Source organism: Molossus molossus, unplaced genomic scaffold, assembly GCF_014108415.1.
Source record: "Molossus molossus isolate mMolMol1 unplaced genomic scaffold, mMolMol1.p scaffold_m16_p_4, whole genome shotgun sequence".
Lineage (NCBI taxonomy): Eukaryota > Metazoa > Chordata > Mammalia > Chiroptera > Molossidae > Molossus > Molossus molossus.
In genome coordinates this window covers 35,313,390-35,335,415 of record NW_023425377.1, presented here as the reverse complement: position 1 = coordinate 35,335,415, position 22,026 = coordinate 35,313,390, and the positions used below count along the sequence as shown (strand labels likewise).

Below are 22,026 nucleotides of genomic sequence, written 5' to 3'. Positions count from 1 at the left end.
CACTGAGGACTTTGTTTTGAGGTGTTTTTTTTTTAATGTTGTTTTTTAAGAAAGAGAGGGAGAGATAGAAACATCAATATGCACGCCTCCTGCATGCCTCCTGCATGCCTCCTGCCCGAGATTGAGCCCGAAACCTGAGCATGGCCCTGACCGGGAATCTAACTGGGACCTCTCAGTCCATGGGACAACCCTCCATCCACTGAGCCACACCAATTGTTCACTGATTTTTTTAGAGAAAGAGAAAAATCAATGTGAGAAACATCAATTGGTTGCCTCCCATATGCGCTATGACTGGAGATCAAACCCGCAACCTAGGTATGTACCCTGACTGGGAATTAAACCTGAAACCTGTGAGGTGTATAGGATGATGTTCCAACCAAATGAGCCACTGGCCTGGGATGTTTTGAGGGTTTTTGTTTTGTTTTTTACAGCAAAGAAAATTTTATATATCATTAGCCATGAATGTTTGTCATTAGTTATTACATAAATGCTCCCTGGTGCCATTATCCAAGTGGCATAATCATTTATGTCCACAATTCACTTTGTACTTACAAAATTTTCATGATTTACATAAGTACATCTACCAGTGGATGTTTAACATTGAGATGCAATCTAGCATCCATATTATCTGATGTTTTACAGATAGTAATGTTGAAGAGATGTATTTCTAATCACCTTTTCATTTGAATCACCTATGTAAAAAATAAATCAATAACTTAGAGTGCCTAAGTCTCTAAAAAAGATTTTCCAGCCCTGGCCAGTTTGGCTCAGTGGTTGGAGCGTCGGCCTGCGAACCAGAGAGTCCGGGGTTCGGTTCCCCCTAGGGGCACGTACAAAAATAAATAAATAAAAATAAACGACATTTAAAAAAAAATTTTTTTTTCCACTCACAGAAATGGTTAAACAATAAGATTGTCAGAAACAACTTCCATGTCCACATCCTCTTGTAACTTCTGTAACCATTTTGTCTTTCAGCTGCTTTCCTTTGCATGCAAATGGGGCCCATATGAGATCAATGCTTTGCCTGACTTCTTTGATGTCCTGAGCTTTCTGTAGTTTATTTTTCTTGAACCTGTTCATTATAAATTTAGCTTGACCTTTCTTTGATCTCTTCAACTGTCTTCATTGCATCAATCATCTTATTCCATAGCTCTCGCTGGTATTTCACAGGTTCATTTCTAAGTTTTTCTTTTTTTTTTAATCCTCACCCGAGGACATTTTTCCATTTTTTTGTTCAGGTAGAGTGGGAGGGAGAGAGAGGAACAGAGAGAGAGGAGAGAGAAACATCGATGCGAAAGGAACACATCGAGTGGCTGCCACCCGCACGACCAACCAGGGCCGGGGACAAACTGCAACCAAGGTACGTGCCCTTGGCGAGAATCGAACCCGGGTCTCTCCGGACCGCAGGCGGGCGCTCTAACCGCTGAGCCAAACCGGCCAGGGCTCTAAGTTTTTCAAATTCAGATGAATTTTCCATTGTAAGCTCTTTACCAGCTGCATTACAGAATATTTTAGTCCACCTGACCTTATGAGGATTGTGCTTTTTCTTAAAGTTTTTACGATACTTGGATTTACAAAACCTGAACATCTTGCAGTTGTTGCAGATGAATGTCATGCTGTGGCCTGGGTATATGGGCCCAGAACAGAAGAAACACTTTTCTATAGGTATGCTGAATGCTTGTGGGGACCCACCACCCAAAATCCGAGCTTGAAAGGAAGTGACCTGTTTTAAGGGTTTTATTTTTTAATATTTTTTCTTTATTGATTTCAGAGAGGAAGGGAGAGGGAGAGAGAGAAACATTGGTGAGAGAGAACATCAACTGGCTGCCTCCTGCATGCCCCCCACTGGGGATCAGGCTCACAACCTGGGCATGTGCCCTGACCGGGAATCGAACTGGCAACCTCTTGGTGCGTGGGTTGATGCTCAACGCTTAGCCACACTGGCCGGGCTGTTTTGAGGGTTTTAAAGGCTGGGAATTTAGGGGAGGATCTCAATAGAATATTCATCAGCTTTATGGTGATGTGGCAAAATGAGATTTATTCCTCTGACTTCATTCATCCTTGGGGGCAGTTGGCACAAATAGCACTAATTTCTGTTATCTCCGGGAGTTGGGTGACTTAAGCTATTTACTCTCTGGTTCAGGAAGAGAAATGTAAACCATTTACTGTTAAATGTCCTTGGTTAGGGAAGATAGGATTTTGCGATTTACTAGATGGCTGTAAACTGCTTGTGTTTTTAACTATCTGTCTCAGTTTCCTTATTCCGCTTCTCCTGACTTCCTGGCCTGTCTCATCACCAGTCTTGATGTGGTTTCTTCTTCTTTTTTAATCCTCACCCAAGAATATTTTTCCATTAATTTTCAGATAGAGTGGGAGGGAGGGCGGGGGATGGAGAGAGAGAAACATCGATGTGAGAGAGACACATCGATTGGTTGCCTGCTGCAAAACCCCAACCAGGGCCAGGGATTGAATCGCAACCAAAGCAGTGCCCTTGACTGGAATCAAACCCGAGAATCTTTGGTGCGAGGGCGATGGTCTAACTGCTGAGCCAAACCAGCCAAGGTGATTTCTTCTTCTTCTTTTTTTTTTTTACTTTTTATTATTTATTTATTTATTTATTGGTATGTGCCCCTAGCAGGAACCGAACCCGGGACTTTCTGGTCTGCAGGCTGACGCTCCAACCACTGAGCCAAACCGGCCAGGGCAGGTTTCTTCTTTAATTCCCTAGTTGTAGAACTTCCATACAGCCAGATTTCAGGTGGTCCTGAATGTTGGTTGTCCTGTAATTTAGTTTTAATTTTGATGTGGTTGTGGGAGGAGGCGATTACTGTGTTTATCTATGCTGCCATATTGACCAGAAGCCTCTTTAGTCTCTTTTAATCTAGAACAGTTCCTCCCTATTTCTATTTTTTGCTTCCTAATGACATTGACCTTTTGAAAAGATGAGGCCAGTTTAATATTTAGTCTTTTTTTTTTAATCCTCACCCGAGGACATTTTTTTTTTGCATTTATCTTCAGATAGAGCAGGAGAGAGAGAGGGAGGAAGAAAGAGAGAAAAAAATATAGATTGTGAGAAACAATGAGTGGCTGCCACCCACATGACCCCAACCAGGGCCGGGGACAAACTGCAACTGAAGTACGTGCCCTTAGCGGGAACCAAACCCCGGACTCATTGGTCTAACCACTGAATAAAACTGGCCAAGGCAATATTTAGTCTTTTTTTTAAAGCCCATATTCCTTTATTATTATTATTATTTTCTTTATTGATTTTAGAGAGAGAGGAGGGGAGAAGGAGAGACAGAAACAGCGAAGAGAGAGAACACCAATTGGCCACCCCCCTCATGCCCCTCACTGGGGATTTGGCCCATAACCTGGGCGTGTATGTGGCCCATAACCTGGGCATGTGCCCCAACCATATGTTCCATTGATTTTAGATAGAGTGGAAGGGGGGAAGGGAGAAAAGAAGGGAGAGAGAAAAAGCAACTTCAATGTGATAGAGACACATTGATTGGTTGCCTCCCACATGCCCAGGGCTGGGGACCGAACCAAAACCAAGGTACGTGCCCTTGACCAGAATCGAACCCAAGACTCCTTGGTCCATGAGCTGACGCTCTAACCACTGAGCCAAAGTGGCCAGGGCAAACCTGGATTTTTTTTTCTTATCCTCACCTGAGGACATTTTCCCATTTTTTGTTCAGATAGTGTGGGAGGGAGGGAGGGAGAGAGAGAGAGAGAGAAAGAAATGTCAACATGAAAGGTACACATCAAGAGGCTGCTACCCGCACGACCCAACCAGGACCGGGGACAAACTGCAACCGAGGTACGTGCCCTTAGCGGGAAGTGAACCCGTGTTTCTCTGGACCACAGGCCAGCGCTTCAACCGCTGAGCCAAACTGGCCAGGGCAAACCTGGGTATTTTTTAAAAAGTAAATTATAATTTCTTTAATAAATAATTTCACAACGCACTGGTCTGCGGACCAGTGAGTCCTGGGTTCGGTTCCCGCTAAGGGCACATACCTCGGTTGCAGTTTGGCCCTGGCCCTGGTTAGGGTCGTGTGGGTGGCAACCAGTCAATGTGTCTCTCTCACATGGATGTTTCTCTCTCCCCCACCCCCAAACTCTATCTAAAGATAAATACAAACAAGTCCTCGGGTGAGGATAAAAAAAAAATTTCACAATGTATTTTTAAAAACTAGTACTTCATCACCCTGGCTGGTGTGTCTCAGTTGGTTAAGTGTTGTCCTGTGCACCAAGAGGTCATTGGTTTGATTCCCTGTCAGGGAACATGCCCAGGTTTCGAGCTTGATCCCCAGTAGGGTACATCCAGGATACAGCCGATTGATATTTCTCTCTCTCGTTGATGTTTCTCTCTCCTTCTCTTTTCTCCTCTCTCTAAAATCACTAAAAACATCTTTACATAAATAAATAAGTAGTCCTGGCTGGTTTGGCTCAGCAGTTAGAGCGTCGGCCCACAGACCAGAGAGTCCTAGGTTTGGTTCCCACTAAGGGCACGAACCTTGGTTGTAGTTTGTCCCCGGCCCCAGTTGGGGTTGTGTGGGTGGCAACCACTCGATGTGTCTCTCTCACATTGATATTTCTCTCTCCTCCCCACTCCTTCATGCTCTATCTGAAAATAAATGCAAAAAAAAAAAATGTCCTCAGGTGAAGATTAAAAAAATAATAATAAAAATTAAAATAAATAAATAAATCTAGTACCTCGCCACAAAAACATAATTGGAACACAGCAAAAGAAACAACCATCAAAACAGAAAGGGATCCCACTATATGGGAGACCATAATCGCCAATGATGCATCAGATAAAGGGTTAATTTCCAAAATTATTAGAACGCTCATACAACTCAACAAAAGGAAGACAAAGAACCCAATTAAAAAATGGGCAGAGGACCTAAATAGACACCTCTCCAAAAAGGACATACAAATGGCCAAGAGACATATGAAGAAATGCTCAACATCACTCATCATCAGAGAGATGCAAATTAAAACAACTATGAGGTCTCACCTCACACCTGTCAGAATGGCCGCCATCAACAAATCATCAAACAACAAGTGTTGGCAAGTGTGTGGAGAAAAGAGGACTCTAGTACACTGCTGGTGGGAATGTAGACTGGTGCAGCTACTGTGGAAAACACTATGGTGCTACCTCAAAAAGTTAAAAATTGAACTGCCATTTGACCCAGTGATCCCACTTCTAGGAATATACCCTAAGAAATCTGAAACACCAATCAGAAAGAATATATATACCCCTATGTTCATAGCAGCACTATTTACAATAGCTAAGATCTGGAAACAACCCAAGTGTCCATCAGTAGATGAGTGGATTAAAAAGCTGTGGTACATGTACACAATGGAATACTATGCAGCTATAAGAAAGAAAGATCTCTTATCCTTTGAGATGGCATGGAAGGACCTGGAGAGTATTATGCTAAGTGAAACAAGCCAAGTAGAGAAAGACAAATATCACATGATCTCACTTATTTGTAGAATATAATGAACTAAACAAACTGATGAACAAAATTAACCCAGAGACATAGCGGTGAGGTACAGACTAACAAGCCTCGGGGGGGGGGGTGTGGGGGAGAGATAAACCACAGACCTTACATGCATGTACGCATGACCAATGAACATAGACAACAAAGCTGGGGATGGGCTGGGGGGGGGGGGGAGAGGAGGAAGGTGTCAATGGGGGGAAAATGAGAAACATCTGTAACAAAAACAAATTAATAAATAAAAAAAATTAAAAAAAAAAACATAATTGGGGAACACTAACCTAAGGACTATTTGATAGAGTGACCAATCATTCCATGATGCCCAGGGGTGAGGGGGCTCCCCTGATATAGGACTTTCAGTGACACAACCAACAGAGTCCCAGGCAGATGTGAATCAGTGACTGGGCACCCTTGGAGAGCTCTTATTAATGTCAAGGAAACAGTTATATAAATGATTTGTTAAAATTATAACCTGGTTCTACCCATTTTCATTATATCAAATAACTCTTTATGTACTTATACTTTTTAAACTAAACAGTCTGAACTATGCATCTAAATATAAGATGCATGCTTGGGAAAATATCATAATTTAAATTCCTCAACCTTAAAAAATAATATAACAACATGTTACATCAGCCTTCTATTACTTAATGTTATATCACTGCTAAAAACCATACTCTACTAAACCAAGAACCACTGCAGTACATGAGCTATGTAGAGAAAACACCAGGGCAAGTGAGAGCCCAACAGGCACTGGGTGACTGTGTGCTTCACTGAGGGAAAAAAAACTAGACATGGGCAAAGGAGAGCCTAAGAAGCTGAGAAGCAAAATGTCATCATATGCATTCTTTGTGCAAACTTGCTGGGAGGAGCACAAGAAAAGCACCCAGTTGCTTCAGTCACCTTCTCAGAGCTTTCTGAAAAGTGCTAAGAGATGAAAGACTGTGTCTGCTAGAGAAAAGAAGCTTTGAAGATATGTCAAAGACAGACAAGACCCATTATAAAAGAGAAATGAAAACCTATATTCTTTCTAAAGAGCAAACAGAAAGTTCAAAGGTCCCAATGCACCCAAGAGGACTCCTTAAGTCTTTTTATTCTTATTGGGATTTATGTTCTGACTATTGCCCCCGATTCAAAGAACATTCCAGTTTATATATATTGGTGATGCTGCAAAGAAACTGGGAGAGATTGGAATAACACTGCTGCAGATGACAAGCCAGGTTCATAAGGCTGCTCAGCTGAAGGAAAAATATGAAAAATATAGTCTTTTATAAGGCTATGCAGCTAAAAAGGGAGTCATCAAGGCTGGGAAAAAAAGGCACGAAAAAGGAAGAAAAGAAGGAATATGAAGAGGATAAAGAGGAGACAGAAGATGATGATAAATAAGTTGGTTCTAATTTTTTGGTGTGTAAAGCATTTAACCTCCCTGTACACAACTCATTTCTTTTAAAGAAAAAGAAATATAAAGTTATGCAAGACTTGTTTTTAAACTATTCAGTACCTTTTTTGGTATAGTTACCATACTATCAAATGTGTTAAATGCTAGCTAGCTCTGTCAATAGCCACTCACCTTGCCTGGTATGGTGTGGGGGCTGTAAATTGACACAGTTTAAAGCAGGTTTTTGCCTTGTTGGTACATAGGTTATATTCAAGGATGGTAGTTTTTCACCTTTATTTGTTTCTGATGCATCTCATATGAATAATTGTTGTTATGTTAACTGAATACCACTTAGTAATCCCCAAAAAAAGTTGTAATTATTTTGCTGACATTCTACATACCTTTAAATAAATACAATTTTTCTTATTAAAAAAAATACATATTATACCCTAAACCTATATTTTACCTTAGATAATATTGTCTGCTGCACAAAACACAATTTTAAAACTTATTTTTAAGAAATAATTTATTTCACATGTAGTTACTTAAGCCCTTAGGAATTATGGTTTGTTTTTTAAGTAGAACCTTAGAAGCATGTCTTTTACAATGAGACCATTTGTGACGTTTTTTGGAGGACTTCATTTTAATAAGGTTCTTCTACAACTGGATGATGACAAAGTTTAGGTTTATTGGGATTATTTTTCAGCAGCCAATCAGCTAGCCAAACCTATGAAAAAAATATTAAAAAACCTTAACTTAGTAAACATTTAAATATATTCTTTAATATACAGTATTTCAATTTAAAACTTAAACAGTTTTCAAAATCATTCCAAGAATAATGAAAAAATGACCATTAAAAACTGAAACACCACCCAGTTGGTGTGGCTCATTGGTTGAGCATCAACCCATGCACCAAGAGGTTGCCGGTTCAATTCCCAGTCAGGGCATATGCCCAAGTTGTGGGCCAAATCCTCAGTAAGGGGCATGCAGGAAGTGGCCAATCGATGTTCTCTCTTGTCGATGTTTCTATCTTTCCCTCTTCCTTCCTCTCTCTAAAATCAATAAAGAGCCCTGGCCAGTTTGGCTCAGCGGTTAGAGCGTCCGCCTGCGGTCCGGAGAGACCCGGGTTCGGTTCCCGCTAAGGGCATGTACCTCGGTTGCAGTTTGTCCCCGGCCCTGGTTGGTCGTGCGGGTGGCAGCCACTCGATGTGTCCCTTTCACATCGATGTTTCCCTCTCTCTCTTCCTCTCTCTCCCTCCCACTCTGTCTGTACAAAAAATTGAAAAATGTCCTCGGATGAGGATTAAAAAAAAAAAAAAGAAATAGATAAAATCAATAAAGAAAAAAATTATTAAAAAAAAAAACTGAAACACTGCCCTGGCCAATGTGGCTCAATGGGTAGAGCATTAGCCTGAGCACTGAAGGGTCTTTGGTTCAATTCTTGGTCAGGGGCATGTACCTGGGTTCCAGGTTCGATCCCTAGCCCCGACCAGGGCCATGTAGAAAGCAACCAATCAATATGTCTCTCTCACATAGATGTTTCTCTCTCTCTCTCTCTGTCCACCACCCCCCCTTCAACTCTATCTAAAAAAAAAATCAATGGAAAAAATATCCTCAGGTGAGGATTAACAAACAAAGCTATAGCAATCCAAGCAGTGTGGTTCTGACATATAGACAGACATATATAGACCAATGGAACAGAATTGAGAGTCCAGAAATAAATCTTGTCATGTATACAAAAATAAATTCAAAATGGAACAACAACCAAAATATAAGAGCTAAAACTAGTAAAATCTTAAAAGGAAACATAGAAATAGCCCTGGTCAGTTTGGCAGATCAAAGGGTTGCACTTTCGATTGGTGGTCAAGCACACATGCCTGGGTTACAGGTTCAATCCCCAGTCGGGGTCATGTGGGAGGCGACCAATCAATGTCTCTCTCTCATATTGATGTTTCTCTCTCTCTCCCCTACTCCCTCCCTTTCACTCTATCTAAAAATTAATGAAGCCCTGGCCAGTTTGGCTCAGCAGTTGTGCGTCGGCCTGCGGACCAGAGAGTCTGGGGTTCGGTTCCCACTAGGGGCACATACCACAAAAACAAACAAACAACAAAAAAAAATTAATGGAAAAATATCCTCAGGTAAGGATTAATAAAAAAAGAAAACACAGGAATCCATCTTCATGATCTTAGATTTGGCAATGGATTCTTAGAGATGACACCAAAAGCTTGAGCAACATAATAAAAAAATTGGTTTTCATCAAAAGTTTAAAGCTTTTGTGTATCAAAAAACATTATAAAGAAAAACAAAACAAAACAAAAAACATTATAAAGAAAATGAAATAAAAAGAGCCCTTGCCAGTGTGGCTCAGTTGGTTGGGTTTTGTGCCCCTGCACCAAGGGGTTGCTGGGTTGACTCCTGGTCAGGGCACTTGCCAGGGTTGCAGGTTTGGTCCCTGTTGGGGGAGCATACAGGAGGCAGTTGAATGTTCTGCTCTCACATCGATGTTTCTCTTTCTCTCTCTCCCTCTCCCTTCCTCTCTCTCTAAAAAACAAAAAACAAAACACAAAAGTGAAAAGACAACCAACCTACAAAGGGGAAAAAATATTTGCAAATCATATATCTGATAAGGGTTTAATGCCTATAACATATAAAGAACTCCTACAAATCAACAACAAAAAAACCCAACACAATTAAAAATGGACAAAAAATTAAACTTGAATAGACATTTCTCCAAAGAAAATATACAAATAGCCAATAAGCACATGAAAAGATGCTCCACATTATTAGTCATTAGAGAAATGTAAATCAAAACCACACTAATAACCCACTTTACATCTACTAGGATGGCTATAGTAATAAAAACAAAAACAGCCCTGGCCAGTTTGGTTTAGCAGTTGGACCCTCGGCCCGTGGACCAAAGAGTTGCGGGTTCAATTCCCATCAAGGGCACATACCGTGGTTGCAGTTCCGTTCACTGACTCTGGTCAGGATAGTGAGAGGCAACCAGTCGATGTGTCTCTGTCATATCGATGTTTCTCTCTCAGTTTCTCTCTCTGCCTCCCTCCCACCCTCTCTGAATATAAATGGAAAAAATATCCTCAGATAAGGATTAAAAAGAAAACAAGTGTTGGCCAGGATGTGAAGAAGCTGGAACTCTCATATATTGCTAGTGGGAATGTAAAAAGCTGTCACTGTGGAAAACAGTTTGGTAGTTCCTGAGAAGGCTAAACATAGAATATAACACAGCAATTCCACTCTTATGAATATACCCCCAAAGAATTAAAACAAGTACTTAAAGAGATACTTGTAAACCAATGTTCATGCAACATTAGCCACAATACCCAAAAGTGACAAAGTTAGTAGAAGAGATTAAAATTTTTTGTCTTCCAAAAAACAGTAACAAGACTTCCGGTTAAGATGGCGGCGTAGGTAAAAGTGGTATCGCGTCCTCCCACAACCACATTAAAGTTACAACTAAACTCCCACAACCACATTAAAGTTACAACTAAACTACAGAACAAATATCATTCAAAACTACCTGAAATCAAGCTGAATAGAAGTCCTACAACTATGAAATTAAATAAGCAGAAATCAAGCTGAATAGAAGTCCTACAACTATGAAATTAAATAAGCAGCCACATTGAGACTGGTAGGAGGGCAGAGGCGCAACAGGCTGGTCTCACACCCACATGTGGTGGGTAAAAATCAGGAGGATTCCTCACCTGGGAAGGTCCTCCCTGAGGAGTGAGGGGTCCCCATCCCACACCAGGTGCCCAGCTCATGGTTCCAGTGCCAGGAAGAAAAATCCCCATCACTTTTGGCTGTAAAACCAGCAGGAACTGAGGCTGAGGAAGGCTGTGTCTGCTGGAACCCCAGGCAGCTCCCCTTAAAGGGCTTGTGCCCGAACTTACTCAAACTCGCACCCTTCAGGCTCCAGAGTGGGGTGGGCAGCTTGAAAGGGACCAGAGACCTATGGGGAAGAACTGAGTTGTTTGGCATTGGGGCAAGGGCTGGAGAGGCAGCTTTCTCCTGGACAGATGTGCTGTCAGAGGCCTTTGTTCCTTTGGTGAGCACCTTCCCTGGAGTGGCAGACACCGCCATGTCTGGGACTCAAGCAACCTGGCTCATACTGGTTGCCCCGCCCTGGTGATTCCCTGAGGCCCCGCCCCACCCAACTTTCAGGCTCACCCAAGCTGTTGCCAGTTGCTTTACCATAAAATTGGCCTGTCTTAGATTGTGCTTCAGGTTTTCCTAAATTCTTTCAAACAAGCAGCATCTAGTCTCAGCTAGCCTCATACTTCTCATTAAGTGGCCCTAGACCTGGCACTAGAAGCAGCCAGCCTTGGTTCACAACTTGGCTTTGCCTTGGCACCTCCAAGCCCAGCACAAGAAGCAGACATCTACAGATCACTTTGTAGTTTATGCCTGGTGGCCCTGGGTAGAACACAGGCAGTGGCAGACCTGGCCCCAGAGCCAGCACACCCAGTGGACAGCTTCAGACCACATCGAAGCACCACCACCCAACCACCTCCACAAGTGACACACTCAATGAGTGGACTCATTGGGTACCAGAGCCCTGCTGAAGCAAGCCTTGCTCGGTGTGGTGGGCCCCTGCACAGCTGATCATCCATGGTAGTCAGAGGTGGGTGAATAGGGAGAACAGCCTGTCCTTACAGCTGATCAGTAAAACCATCTCATTGATGTGCCAACAGCAATCAAGAATCAATTACAACAGAAGGGGGTGTAACGTACACACAAGGGGTGCACCTAGAGGGCCCAGCTGGGAGATCAGGGAGGCTGTGCCACTGGACCATATAGAACACCCACTACAACAGGCCACCCTAGGAAGTGCAGAAGACACAGCAACTCTACCTAATACATAGAAACAAACATAGGGAGGAAGCCAAAATGTGGAGACAAAGGAATAGGTCCTAAATAAAAGAACAAAACAAAATTCCAGGAAAAGAATTAAGCAAAATGGAGATAAGCAACCTAACAGATGCAGAGTTCAAAACACTGCTTATAAGGATGCTCAATGAACTTAGTGAGAACTTCAGTGAACTTAGTGAGGGCCTCAAGAGCATAAAAAACGACCAGTCAGAAATGAAGTATGCACAGTCAGAAGTGAAGGAGGCACTAATTGAAATAAAGAATAATTCACACAGATTCAATAGTAGAGTAGGTAAAGCCAAGAAGCAAACCATCAATTTGATAAGAAGAAAGCAAAAAACACTCAATCAGAACAGCAAAAAGGAAAAAGAATACCAAAAAATGGGGATAGTGTAAGGAGCCTCTGGGACAACTTCAAGTGTGCTAACATTCGCATCTTGGGGGTGCCAGAAGGAGAAGAGAGAGAACAAGAAATCGAAAACCTATTTGAAACAATAATGGCAGAAAACTTCCCTAACTTGGTGAAGGAAACAGACATACAAGTCCAGGAGGCACAGAGGGTCCCAAACAGGATAAACCCCAAGAGGCCCACACCAAGACCCATCATCATCAAAATGCAAAAGGTTCAAGACAAAGAGAGAATCTTAAAATCAGCAAGAGAAAAGCAGTTAGTTACCTACAAGGGAGTTCCCATAAGACTGTCAGCTGATTTCTCAAAAGAAACTTTGCAGGCCAGAAGGGAGTTGCAAGAAATATTCAGAGTGATGAAAAGCAAGAACCTACAACCAAGATTACTCTATCCTGCAAAGCTGTCATTTAGAATCGATGGCCATATAAAGAGTTTCCCAGACAAGAAAAAGTTAAAGGAGTTCATCACCACCAAATCATTATTTATTTATTTTATTATTTTATTTTACTTATTATTATTTTTTTTATCCTCACCTGAGGACACTTTTGCATTTATCTTCAGATAGAGCAGGAGGGAGAGAGGGAGGAAGAGAGAGAAAGAAACATCGATGTGAGAGAGACACATCGAGTGGTTGCCACCCACACAACCCCAACTGGGGCCAGTGACAAACTGCAACCCAGGTACGTGCTCTTAGCGGGAACTGAACCTGGGACAATCTGGTCCGCGGGCCAACGCTCTAACTGCTGTGCCAAACGGCCAAGGCACTACTAAACCATTATTATACAAAATGTTGAAGGACCTTCTTGAAGAAAAAGATAAAAAATATGAACAAACAAAATGGCGATAAATACATATCTATCGAGAATTGAATCTACAAACAAAATGAACAAGCAGAACAAAAACATTCTCATTGATACAGAGAACATTTTGTTGCTTGCCAGATGGGAGGGGGTTTGGGGCAATGAATGAAAAAGGTGAAGAGATTAAGAAGTACAAATTGGCTGCCCTGGCCGGTTTGGCTCAGCGGTTGGAGCGTCAGCCTGTGGTACAGAGAGACCCGGGTTCGGTTCCCACTAAGGGCATGTACCTTGGTTGCAGTTTGTCCCCGGCCCTGGTTGGCCGTGCGGGTGGGTGGCAGCCACTCGATGTGTCCCTTCGCGTCGATGTTTCTCTCTCTCTCTCTTCCTCTCTCTCCCTCCCGCTCTATCTGAACAAAAAAATGGAAAAATGTCCTCGGGTGAGGATAAAAAAAAAAAAAAAAGAAGTACAAATTGGTTGTTAGACTGACAAATCTCAAAGGGAAGGGGGTGGGGGATGGGAAGAAATAAACCAAAGAACTTATATGCATATATGCATAACCAATGGCCACAGACAACCGTGTGGGGAAGGCAGGAGTGGGGCTGGAGCGGGGAGGAGGGGGTCAATAGGAGAAAAAGGAGGAACATCTGTAATACATTCAACAATAAAGATAAGTTAAAATATATTTTAAAAAAGAATAGTAACAAAAGCTAGAGAAACTATTTTGGTAGGGCTGTTACTAAAATAACTTTCCCTGATTATCTCTGAGAGTCTTTTCAGGTGAGAGTGCCTGTAAAGAAGGGACCAGGATAACATTTAGCCCCTGACAACCACCTTAGTTCCTCCTACCCAATCATTCTCCCCCTGACTAAGCAATGTTGAGGCATCCAGAGGTGCAAATAAATGTAAGTTTTCTATTTTAAAAATTTAGATATCATGAGAAAAATGTTGAACAAAATTTAAGTATATATGTACTTCTTTCATTTGATTTTATAAATTACACACAAAACAATGTTCAGCAATTGAAGGATGCAATAATTGAAAGCATATTTAGGAACAACGTTTGTAGAGTTAAAACATAGCAAGAAAATAAGCAAGAGTTATACATACAGAAATGCCTAAACTGTATATAAAAGCTTTTTAAATGATTCTCAGTACTTATACTGTTTCATAGAATACAATGTTTGAGATATGAAAACTATAGTCAATATTTTTTAGTGTAAATAAAAATATTCCTTACACAAGGATCTTCTGGTTTTTGCTTACAAAGCTCTGTGAGTCCTTTAAGCAGAGTTGGTGTTACATATAAATTTAAATAGTCCTTAGCAGCTTGTCCAACTGGAATAGGCTCAACAATCACTGAAAATACAAATATATCCCCATTAAAGTTAACATAAATGATGAAATACAGTCATAAAAATGGACACCTTCAAATAAATTTTAATTGCATGAGAAATGCTTATAAATTTTTTAAGGGAACAGAACTAGATACATAGAATAGTTTATTCAAATAATTTATTCAAAAATACACAAGCACACACAAAAAAATAAGACTACATAAGATTGGCAAGAGACATATCAAAATGCTAATAGTAATCATGTGTAAAATTCTGATTGTTTTCAAGTATATCCTTTTCTATATTTTCATTTCCATGTTTTTTACAGTAAATATTATAATACAATATTATGAAAAAGAAAAATATGAGAACATGTAAAATCAAGATTACTTCATTCCAAAAATTCCTGCCAACAAAATGGCAGGTACTTTGCAAAGTGGTAGATACAACAGTGAGCAAATAGTTCTTGCTCTCTTATACACTACTGAATATACACATAAAACCTTTATCTGTCTACATAATATGTATTAATATTCTTTTTATTGTTTTTCACATTTTTAAATTATTTAAAAACTTGGGGAAATTTTAGTCTTTCTAGCCTTATCTGAACACTGTGGAGGTGAACTCAATTTGCAATACAACAAAGAATACACACACACACACACACACACAAAAGAAATAACATATTTTATAAGTCTCAATAGATCTTTTGAGGTTGATCTTCAACAATGTGCTACTTTTTAAAATAATTTATTGATTTTAGAGAGTAAGGGAGGAAGAAAGGAAGAGAGAAAGACATACATTTATTGCTCCACTCATGCATGCACTCATTGGTTGATTTCTTTCTTCCTTTCTTTTTTTTTTTTTACTTTATTAAAATACTGAGTTTATTTCACATGTATATTTTGTCTCCCCACTATTCCCATTTGTCTGACCACTACTACTACTATGTCCTATCATAACATTCCATACATACTTAAAACCAAACAAAGGGTGGAGTTCCATCATTAAAAACTAAACAGGCATTTCGGACAACACATTCTTGGCCATGGAACCTGGACATTTATCAGACATGGTAGGGAAAGTTCTCACTCTGCATTATAAAAAGGATGGCCAGAGATCAACTGTTACAGAAATAAAATAAGACAGAAAATTTTAACAAACTGTTTAAACTATTTTCTTAAAGAGACTGCCTCCACTGCCAGAGATCTTGAATAGACTCCAGGTCAGTCATCCGGAGGCAATTCTTCACATAATTGATGAACTTGGCTTCCACTTTAGGAAGAGAACCACCCTTTTCTATACTTGCTTGCATTTTTGCTTTAATGTCTTCTACAGAACTAGGTCCCTTCGGTGTTTTAGGAGATTTTTCCTGTTTTTTGAAGGATTCTTGACCTTTTGATCTTGGTGTTGATGGTTTTGAGTCTTTTCCATTCTGGTTTGATTTTTGTGCATTTTTGCCTGGAGTATCTCGTATAGATTTCTTTACTGGAGCTTTTTCTTCGGCTTCCTCATTGTCAAAATCTTCATCATCATCATCGTCGTCCTCATCATCCTCATCCTCATCTTCATCAGCAGCAAGTTTTACTTTTTTCTGTGGAATCTCGCTACCACTTCCAGGGGCAGAACGCTTTCCTCACATCCTCCTCCTCTTCATCTTCTGACTCCACATCTTCCTCCACAGCCACTAAGTGCTGTCCACTAATATGCACAGGCCCTGAACCACACTTCAACCGTAAGACCACAGGTGGTGTTATTTCAAAGCCACCAAAGGAAACTGGGCTGTACAGATATTTTCAGAGTTGCCAGTGTTACTTTAATTGGACTGCCTTCATAATTCATTGCCTCTGCTTCAACAATGTACAGTTCATCCTTTGCACCAGCCCCTAAACTGACCGTTGGTAAAGACAATTGGTGCTCATTTTCGTCATTATCCACCTTAAAGTGATAATCTTTGTGGGCCTTTAGTTCACAACTGAAAAGATAGTTCTGGGGCCTCAGAGATCTCATGTCCATGTCCATTAAATCTTCCATGGGGTGGTAGCACGCACTTAGGTGAGAGAAGGCGGACGGAGATAAATGACTTGTGTTCCGCAGCACAGACGTGCAACACGGAATCACACCAGGGAAAGGCCATTGGTTGATTCTTATACGTGTTCTGACCAGGGATCAAATTCACAACCGTGGCGTATTGGGACGATGCTCTAACCAACTGAGCAACCCAGCCCAGGCTCTAGATTCTATTTTAAAAATGAAAATCTGATTATGTCACTTCTGTCCTTAAAATGCTTCATGGACTCTTCCTTCCACATATAGTCAAGACAGAACTCCATATCATGGCCCATAAGACTCTATACCATGTGACCTCTACCTACCCCTCATCTTGTTTCTCTTACTGGGATATTCTTTTTTTTTTTTTTTAATCCTCACCGGAGGATATTTTTTCCATTATTTGGTACAGATAGAGTGGGAGGGAGAGAGAGGAAGGGAGAGAGAGAGAGAAACATCGACGTGAAGGGACACATCGAGTGGCTGCTACCCGCACGACCAACCAAGGTCGGGGACAAACTGCAACCAAAGTACGTGCCCTTAGCGGGAACCGAACCCGGGTCTCTCTGTACCTCAGGCCGACGCTCTAACCGCTGAGCCAAACTGGCCAGGGCTGGGATATTCTTTGTTTATAGAATGTGCCATGTTCTTTCCTACTTATGACTTGAGCACATGCTATTTCTTGTGCTAGAACATTCTTCCCTTTACTCTGGTTAACCACTACTTAGTCTTTGGATCTCAGTTATAAAGTCACTTCTTCAGTTAGACCTGTCTTACAGTCTCTCACAATATTCTATAATTGCCTTGTATAGCCCTTATCACACAATAACTACACAATTATTTGGGTAATTATTGCCCTGGCCGGTTTGGCTCAGCGGTTGGAGCGTCGGCCTGTGGTACAGAAAGACCTGGGTTTGGTTCCCGCTAAGGGCACGTACCTCGGTTGCAGTTTGTCCCCGGCCCTGGTTGGTCGTGTGGGTGGCAGCCACTCGATGTGTCCCTTCACATCGATGTTTCTCTCTCTCTCTCTTCCTCTCTCTCCCTCCTGCTCTATCTGAACAAAAAAATGGAAAAATGTCCTCGGTTGAGGATTAAAAAAAATAATAAAATAAAATTCTTGTTTAATGGCTATCTTTCAAATACTAGACTATAAACTCCATAGGAGCACAGACCTCATCTATTTTTTTAAAAATGTTATTGAGCCCTGGCCAGTTTGGCTCAGCGGTTAGAGCGTCGGCCTGCGGTACAGAAAGACCTGGGTTCAGTTCCCGCTAAGGGCACGTACTTCGGTTGCAGTTTGTCCCCGGCCCTGGTTGGTCGTGCGGGTGGCAGCCACTCGATGTGTCCCTTCACATCGATGTTTCTCTCTCTCTCTCCCTTCCTCTCTCTCCCTCCCACTCTATCTGTACAAAAAAATGGAAAAATGTCCTCGGGTGAGGATAAAAAAAAAATAAAAATAAAAAAATAAAAATGTTATTGAGGTATAATTTACATATAACATTCATCCATTGAGGTATACAACTGATATTTAATAAACTTATAGTTGTACAATCATCACACAATCCAGTTTTAGAATGCTTTGATCACTCCAAAAATGTTTCCTTATGCCCATTTGCAATTTCTGGTTCCGACTCCTTCCCCCAGCAATCATTGAACTTCTTTGTTTCTAAAAATTGGCCTTGCCCTGGCTGTTTGGCTCAGCAGTTAAGAGCGTAGGCCTGTGGTCCAGAGAGACCCAGGTTTGGTTCCCGCTAAGGGCACGTACCTCAGTTACAGTTTGTCCCCGGCCCTGGTTGGGTCATGCGGGTGGCAGCCACTCGATGTGTCCCTCTCTCTCCCCCTCCCACTCTATCTGAACAAAAAATAGAAAAATATCCTCAGGTGAGGATAAATAAATAGATTTAAAAAAATAAAAATTTGCCTTTTTAAAACATTTTATATAAATGGATCATATAATATGTGGTCTTTTGTGCCTGATTCTTTCACTTGGCACAAGGTTTTGAGGTTCATCGATACTGTAGCATGTATCAGCACTTTGTTCCTTTTAATTGAGTAGTATTCCATTGTATGGCTATATTAAATTTTGTTTATCCGTTGATAAACATTTCGGTTGTTTCCCATTTGGGGTTATATTAAATAATGCAGCTATAAAGATTCACATGTGTTTTTATGTAGATGGATGTTTTCATTTCTCTTGGATGAGTATATTCTGCTGGGAGTGGAATTGCTAACAGTTACCTGATAAGCTTAATATTTTAGAAACTGCCAAATTGTTTTTCAAAAGTGACCTTAAGCCCTAGCTGGGTAGCTCAGTTGGTTAGAGTGTCAACCCAATACACCAAGGTTGTGAGTTCGATCCCGGGTCAGGGGAATTGACCAATGAATGCATAAATAAGTGGTACAACAAATCAATGTTTCTCTCTCTACAAATGAGTAAAAAAAAATTATTTTTATTTTAATCCTCACCCGAGGATATTTTTCTATTTATCCTCAGATACAGTGGGAAGGAGAGAGAGATAAAAAAGGAGAGAGAGAGAGAAACATCGACATGAGAGCGACACATCGACTGGTTGCCTCCCGCATGACCCCAACCAGGGCTGGAGATGAACCGCAACCAAGGTATGTGCCCTTGGCTGGAATCGAACCTGAGACTCATTGGTTCTCGGGCTGACGCTCTACCACTGAGCCAAACCAGCCAGGGCTAAAGGAGTAAAATTTTTAAATAATACAAAAGTCGCCCTGGCTGGTTTGGCTCAGCGGTTAGAGCGTTAGCCTGCGGTCCAGAGAGACCTGGGTTTAGTTCCCGCTAAGGGCACATACCTCAGTTGCAGTTTGTCCCCAGCCCTGGTTGGCTGTGCGGGTGGCAGCCACTTAATGTGTCCCTTTCACATCGATGTTTCTCTCTCTCTCTCTGTTCCTCTCTCTCCCTCCCACTCTACCTGAACAAAAAAATGGAAAAATGTCCTCGGGTGAGGATAAAAAAAACCCAAAAGTCGCCCTGGCCGGTTTGGCTCAGTGGTTGGAGCGTTGGCCCACAGACCAAAGAGTCATGGGTTCATTTCTGGTCAAGGGCACATACCTCAGTTACAGTTCAGTCCCTGGCCCTGGTCAGGGTCATGCGGGAGGAAGCCTATCAATGTGTCTCTCTCACATCGATGTCTCTCTCTCTCTCTCTCTCTCTCTCTCCCCCTCTCCTCCCTCACACTCTGTCTGAAGATAAATGGAAAAATATCCTCAGGTGAGGATTAAAAAAAAAAGTGAGGATCCCCATATTGCTATATCCCTACCATTGATTATAGTCATTCTAGCGGGTATGCCATGGTATCTAATTGTGGTTTCATTTTGTACTTCTCCAATGATTATGTTGAGCACTTTTGTTTTTTATCTTCACCCGAGGGCATTTTTGCATTTATCTTCAGATAGAGCAGGAGGCAGACAGAGAGGAAGAGAGAGAGAGAAACACTGATGTGAGAAACATCGATTCGTTGCCACCCACACGACCCCAACCAGGGACAGGGACAAACTGCAACCATGATAGGTGCCCTTAGTGGGAACTGAACCCGGGACTCTCTGGTCCGTGGACTGACGCTCTGACGGCTGAGCCAAACCGGATAGGGCATGAGCACTTTTTCATTTACATATTAATCACTCATACATTCTCTTTTGTGAAATGTTTATTCAAATCTTTTGCCTGTTTTTTAATTGAGTTGTCTGTCTTGAGTTGTCAAATTCCTTATACAGGGTAGAGCAACAGTAGGTTTAAAGTTGTGAGTATGCAAAACACAGTTTATTCTGTTTTTTTAATCTTTATTGTTGAATGTATTACAGATATTCCCCTTTTTCCCCCATTGACCCCCTCCTCCCCACTCCCGCCCCCCTCCTGCCTTTTCCCACACCGTTTTCTGTGTCCATTGGTTATGCATATATGCATATAAGTTCTTTGGTTTATTTCTTCCCACCCCTCAAACCCCCCTTCCCTTTGAGGTTTGTCAGTCCAGCAACCAATTTGTATTTCTTAATCCCTTCACCTTTTTCACCTATTCCTCCAACTCCCCGTTCCATTTGGCAACCAACATCATTCTGTATCTACGAGAATGTTTCTGTTCTGCCTGTTCATTTTGTTTGTAGATTCCATTGTCGATAGATATGTATTCATTGCCATTTTGTTTGTTCATATATTTTATCTTTTTCTTCAAAAAGACCCTTCAACATTTCATATTATAACGATTTGGTGGTGATGAACTCCTTTAACTTTTTCTTGTCTGGGAAACTCTATATGGCCATCGATTCTAAATGACAGCTTTGCAGGATAGAGTAATCTTGGTTGTAGATTCTTGCTTTTCATCACTCTGAATATTTCTTGCAACTCCCTTCTGGCCTGCAAAGTTTCTTTTGAGAAATCAGCTGACAGTCTTATGGGAACTCCCTTGTAGGTAACTAACTGCCTTTCTCTTGCTGATTTTAAGATTCTCTCTTTGTCTTGAACCTTTTGCATTTTGATGATGTGTCTTGGTATAGGCCTCGGGGTTCATCCTGTTTGGGACCCTCTGTGCCTCCTGGACGTGTACGTCTGTTTCCTTCACTAAGTTAGGGAGGTTTTCTGCCATTATTGTTTCAAATAGGTTTTCGATTTCTTGTTCTCTCTCTTCTCCTTCTGGCACCCCCAAAATGCAAATTTTGGCATGCTTGAAGTTGTCCCAGAGGCTCCTTACACTATCCTCATTTTTTTGGATTCTTTTTTCTTTTTTGCTGTTCTGATTGAGTCTTTTTTGCTTCCTTCTATTCCAAATTGATGGTTTGCTTCTTGGCTTTACCTACTCTACTATTGCATCTGTGTAAATTATTCTTTATTTCAGTTAGTGTCTCCTTCATTTCTGACTGGTCGTTTTTTATGCTCTTGAGGCCCTCACTAAGTTCACTAAAGTTCTCACTAAGTTCATTGAGCATCCTTATAAGCAGTGTTTTGAACTCTGCGTCTGTTACATTGCTTATCTCCATTTCACTTAGTTATTTTCCTAGAGATTTTTTCTGTTCTTTCATTTGGGACCTGTTTCTTTGTCTCCTCACTTTGGCTTCCTCCCTGTGTTTGTTTCTATGTATTATTTAATGGGAGGTATTGGGCTAGCTGAGACCAGATGCTGCTCATGTGAAAGAATTCAGGAAAACCTGAAGCAGGATCCAAGATAGGCCAATCCTATTGTAAAGCAACTGGCAACAGCTTGGGTGAGCCCTAAAGTTGGATGGGGCGGGGCCTCAGGGAAACACCAGGGCGGGGCAACAAGTATGAGCCAGGTTGCTGGAGTCTCAGATATGGCAACTGTCTGCCACCCCAGGCAAAGGCTCAACAAAGGAACAAAGGCCTCAGACAGCACATCTGTCCCGCAGAAAGCTCCCTCTTTAGCCCTCGCTCCAATGCCAAACAGCTCAGTTCTTCCCTGTATGTCTCTGGCGCCCCTGGAGCTGCCTCCCCTCCAAGCTTAGAGGGAATGATTCCGGTAAGTCCATGCACAGGCCCTTTAAGAGGAGCTGCCTGGAGCTCCAGCCGCCTCAGCCTCCCTGAGCCTTAGTTCCCGCTGGTTTTTCCAGCCAGAAGTTAGGGGGACTTCTCTTCCTGGCATTGCAACCCTGAGTGGGGGGCCTGGTGTGGGACAGGGACCT

General features: G+C 41.6%; 1 protein-coding gene and 2 pseudogenes across 1 annotated transcript in view; all 3 read right to left on the bottom strand.

Moving 5' to 3' along the window:
* Nucleotides 1-899: 899 nt before the first annotated feature.
* On the bottom strand, nucleotides 900-2,162 carry LOC118643564 (annotated as a pseudogene).
* Nucleotides 2,163-7,396: 5,234 nt separating this feature from the next.
* Nucleotides 7,397-22,026, bottom strand: part of NME5 (NME/NM23 family member 5) — a 31,565-nt gene continuing 16,935 nt past the window's right edge. The window contains exons 6-7 of the mRNA XM_036282068.1: nucleotides 14,223-14,341; nucleotides 7,397-7,612 (exon numbers count right to left, since the gene is read on the bottom strand). Of these exons, the coding sequence (XP_036137961.1) occupies nucleotides 7,529-7,612; nucleotides 14,223-14,341 (203 nt within the window). The 3' untranslated portion in view covers nucleotides 7,397-7,528. The remainder of the gene's footprint in view (nucleotides 7,613-14,222; nucleotides 14,342-22,026) is intronic.
* On the bottom strand, nucleotides 15,492-16,353 carry LOC118643711 (annotated as a pseudogene).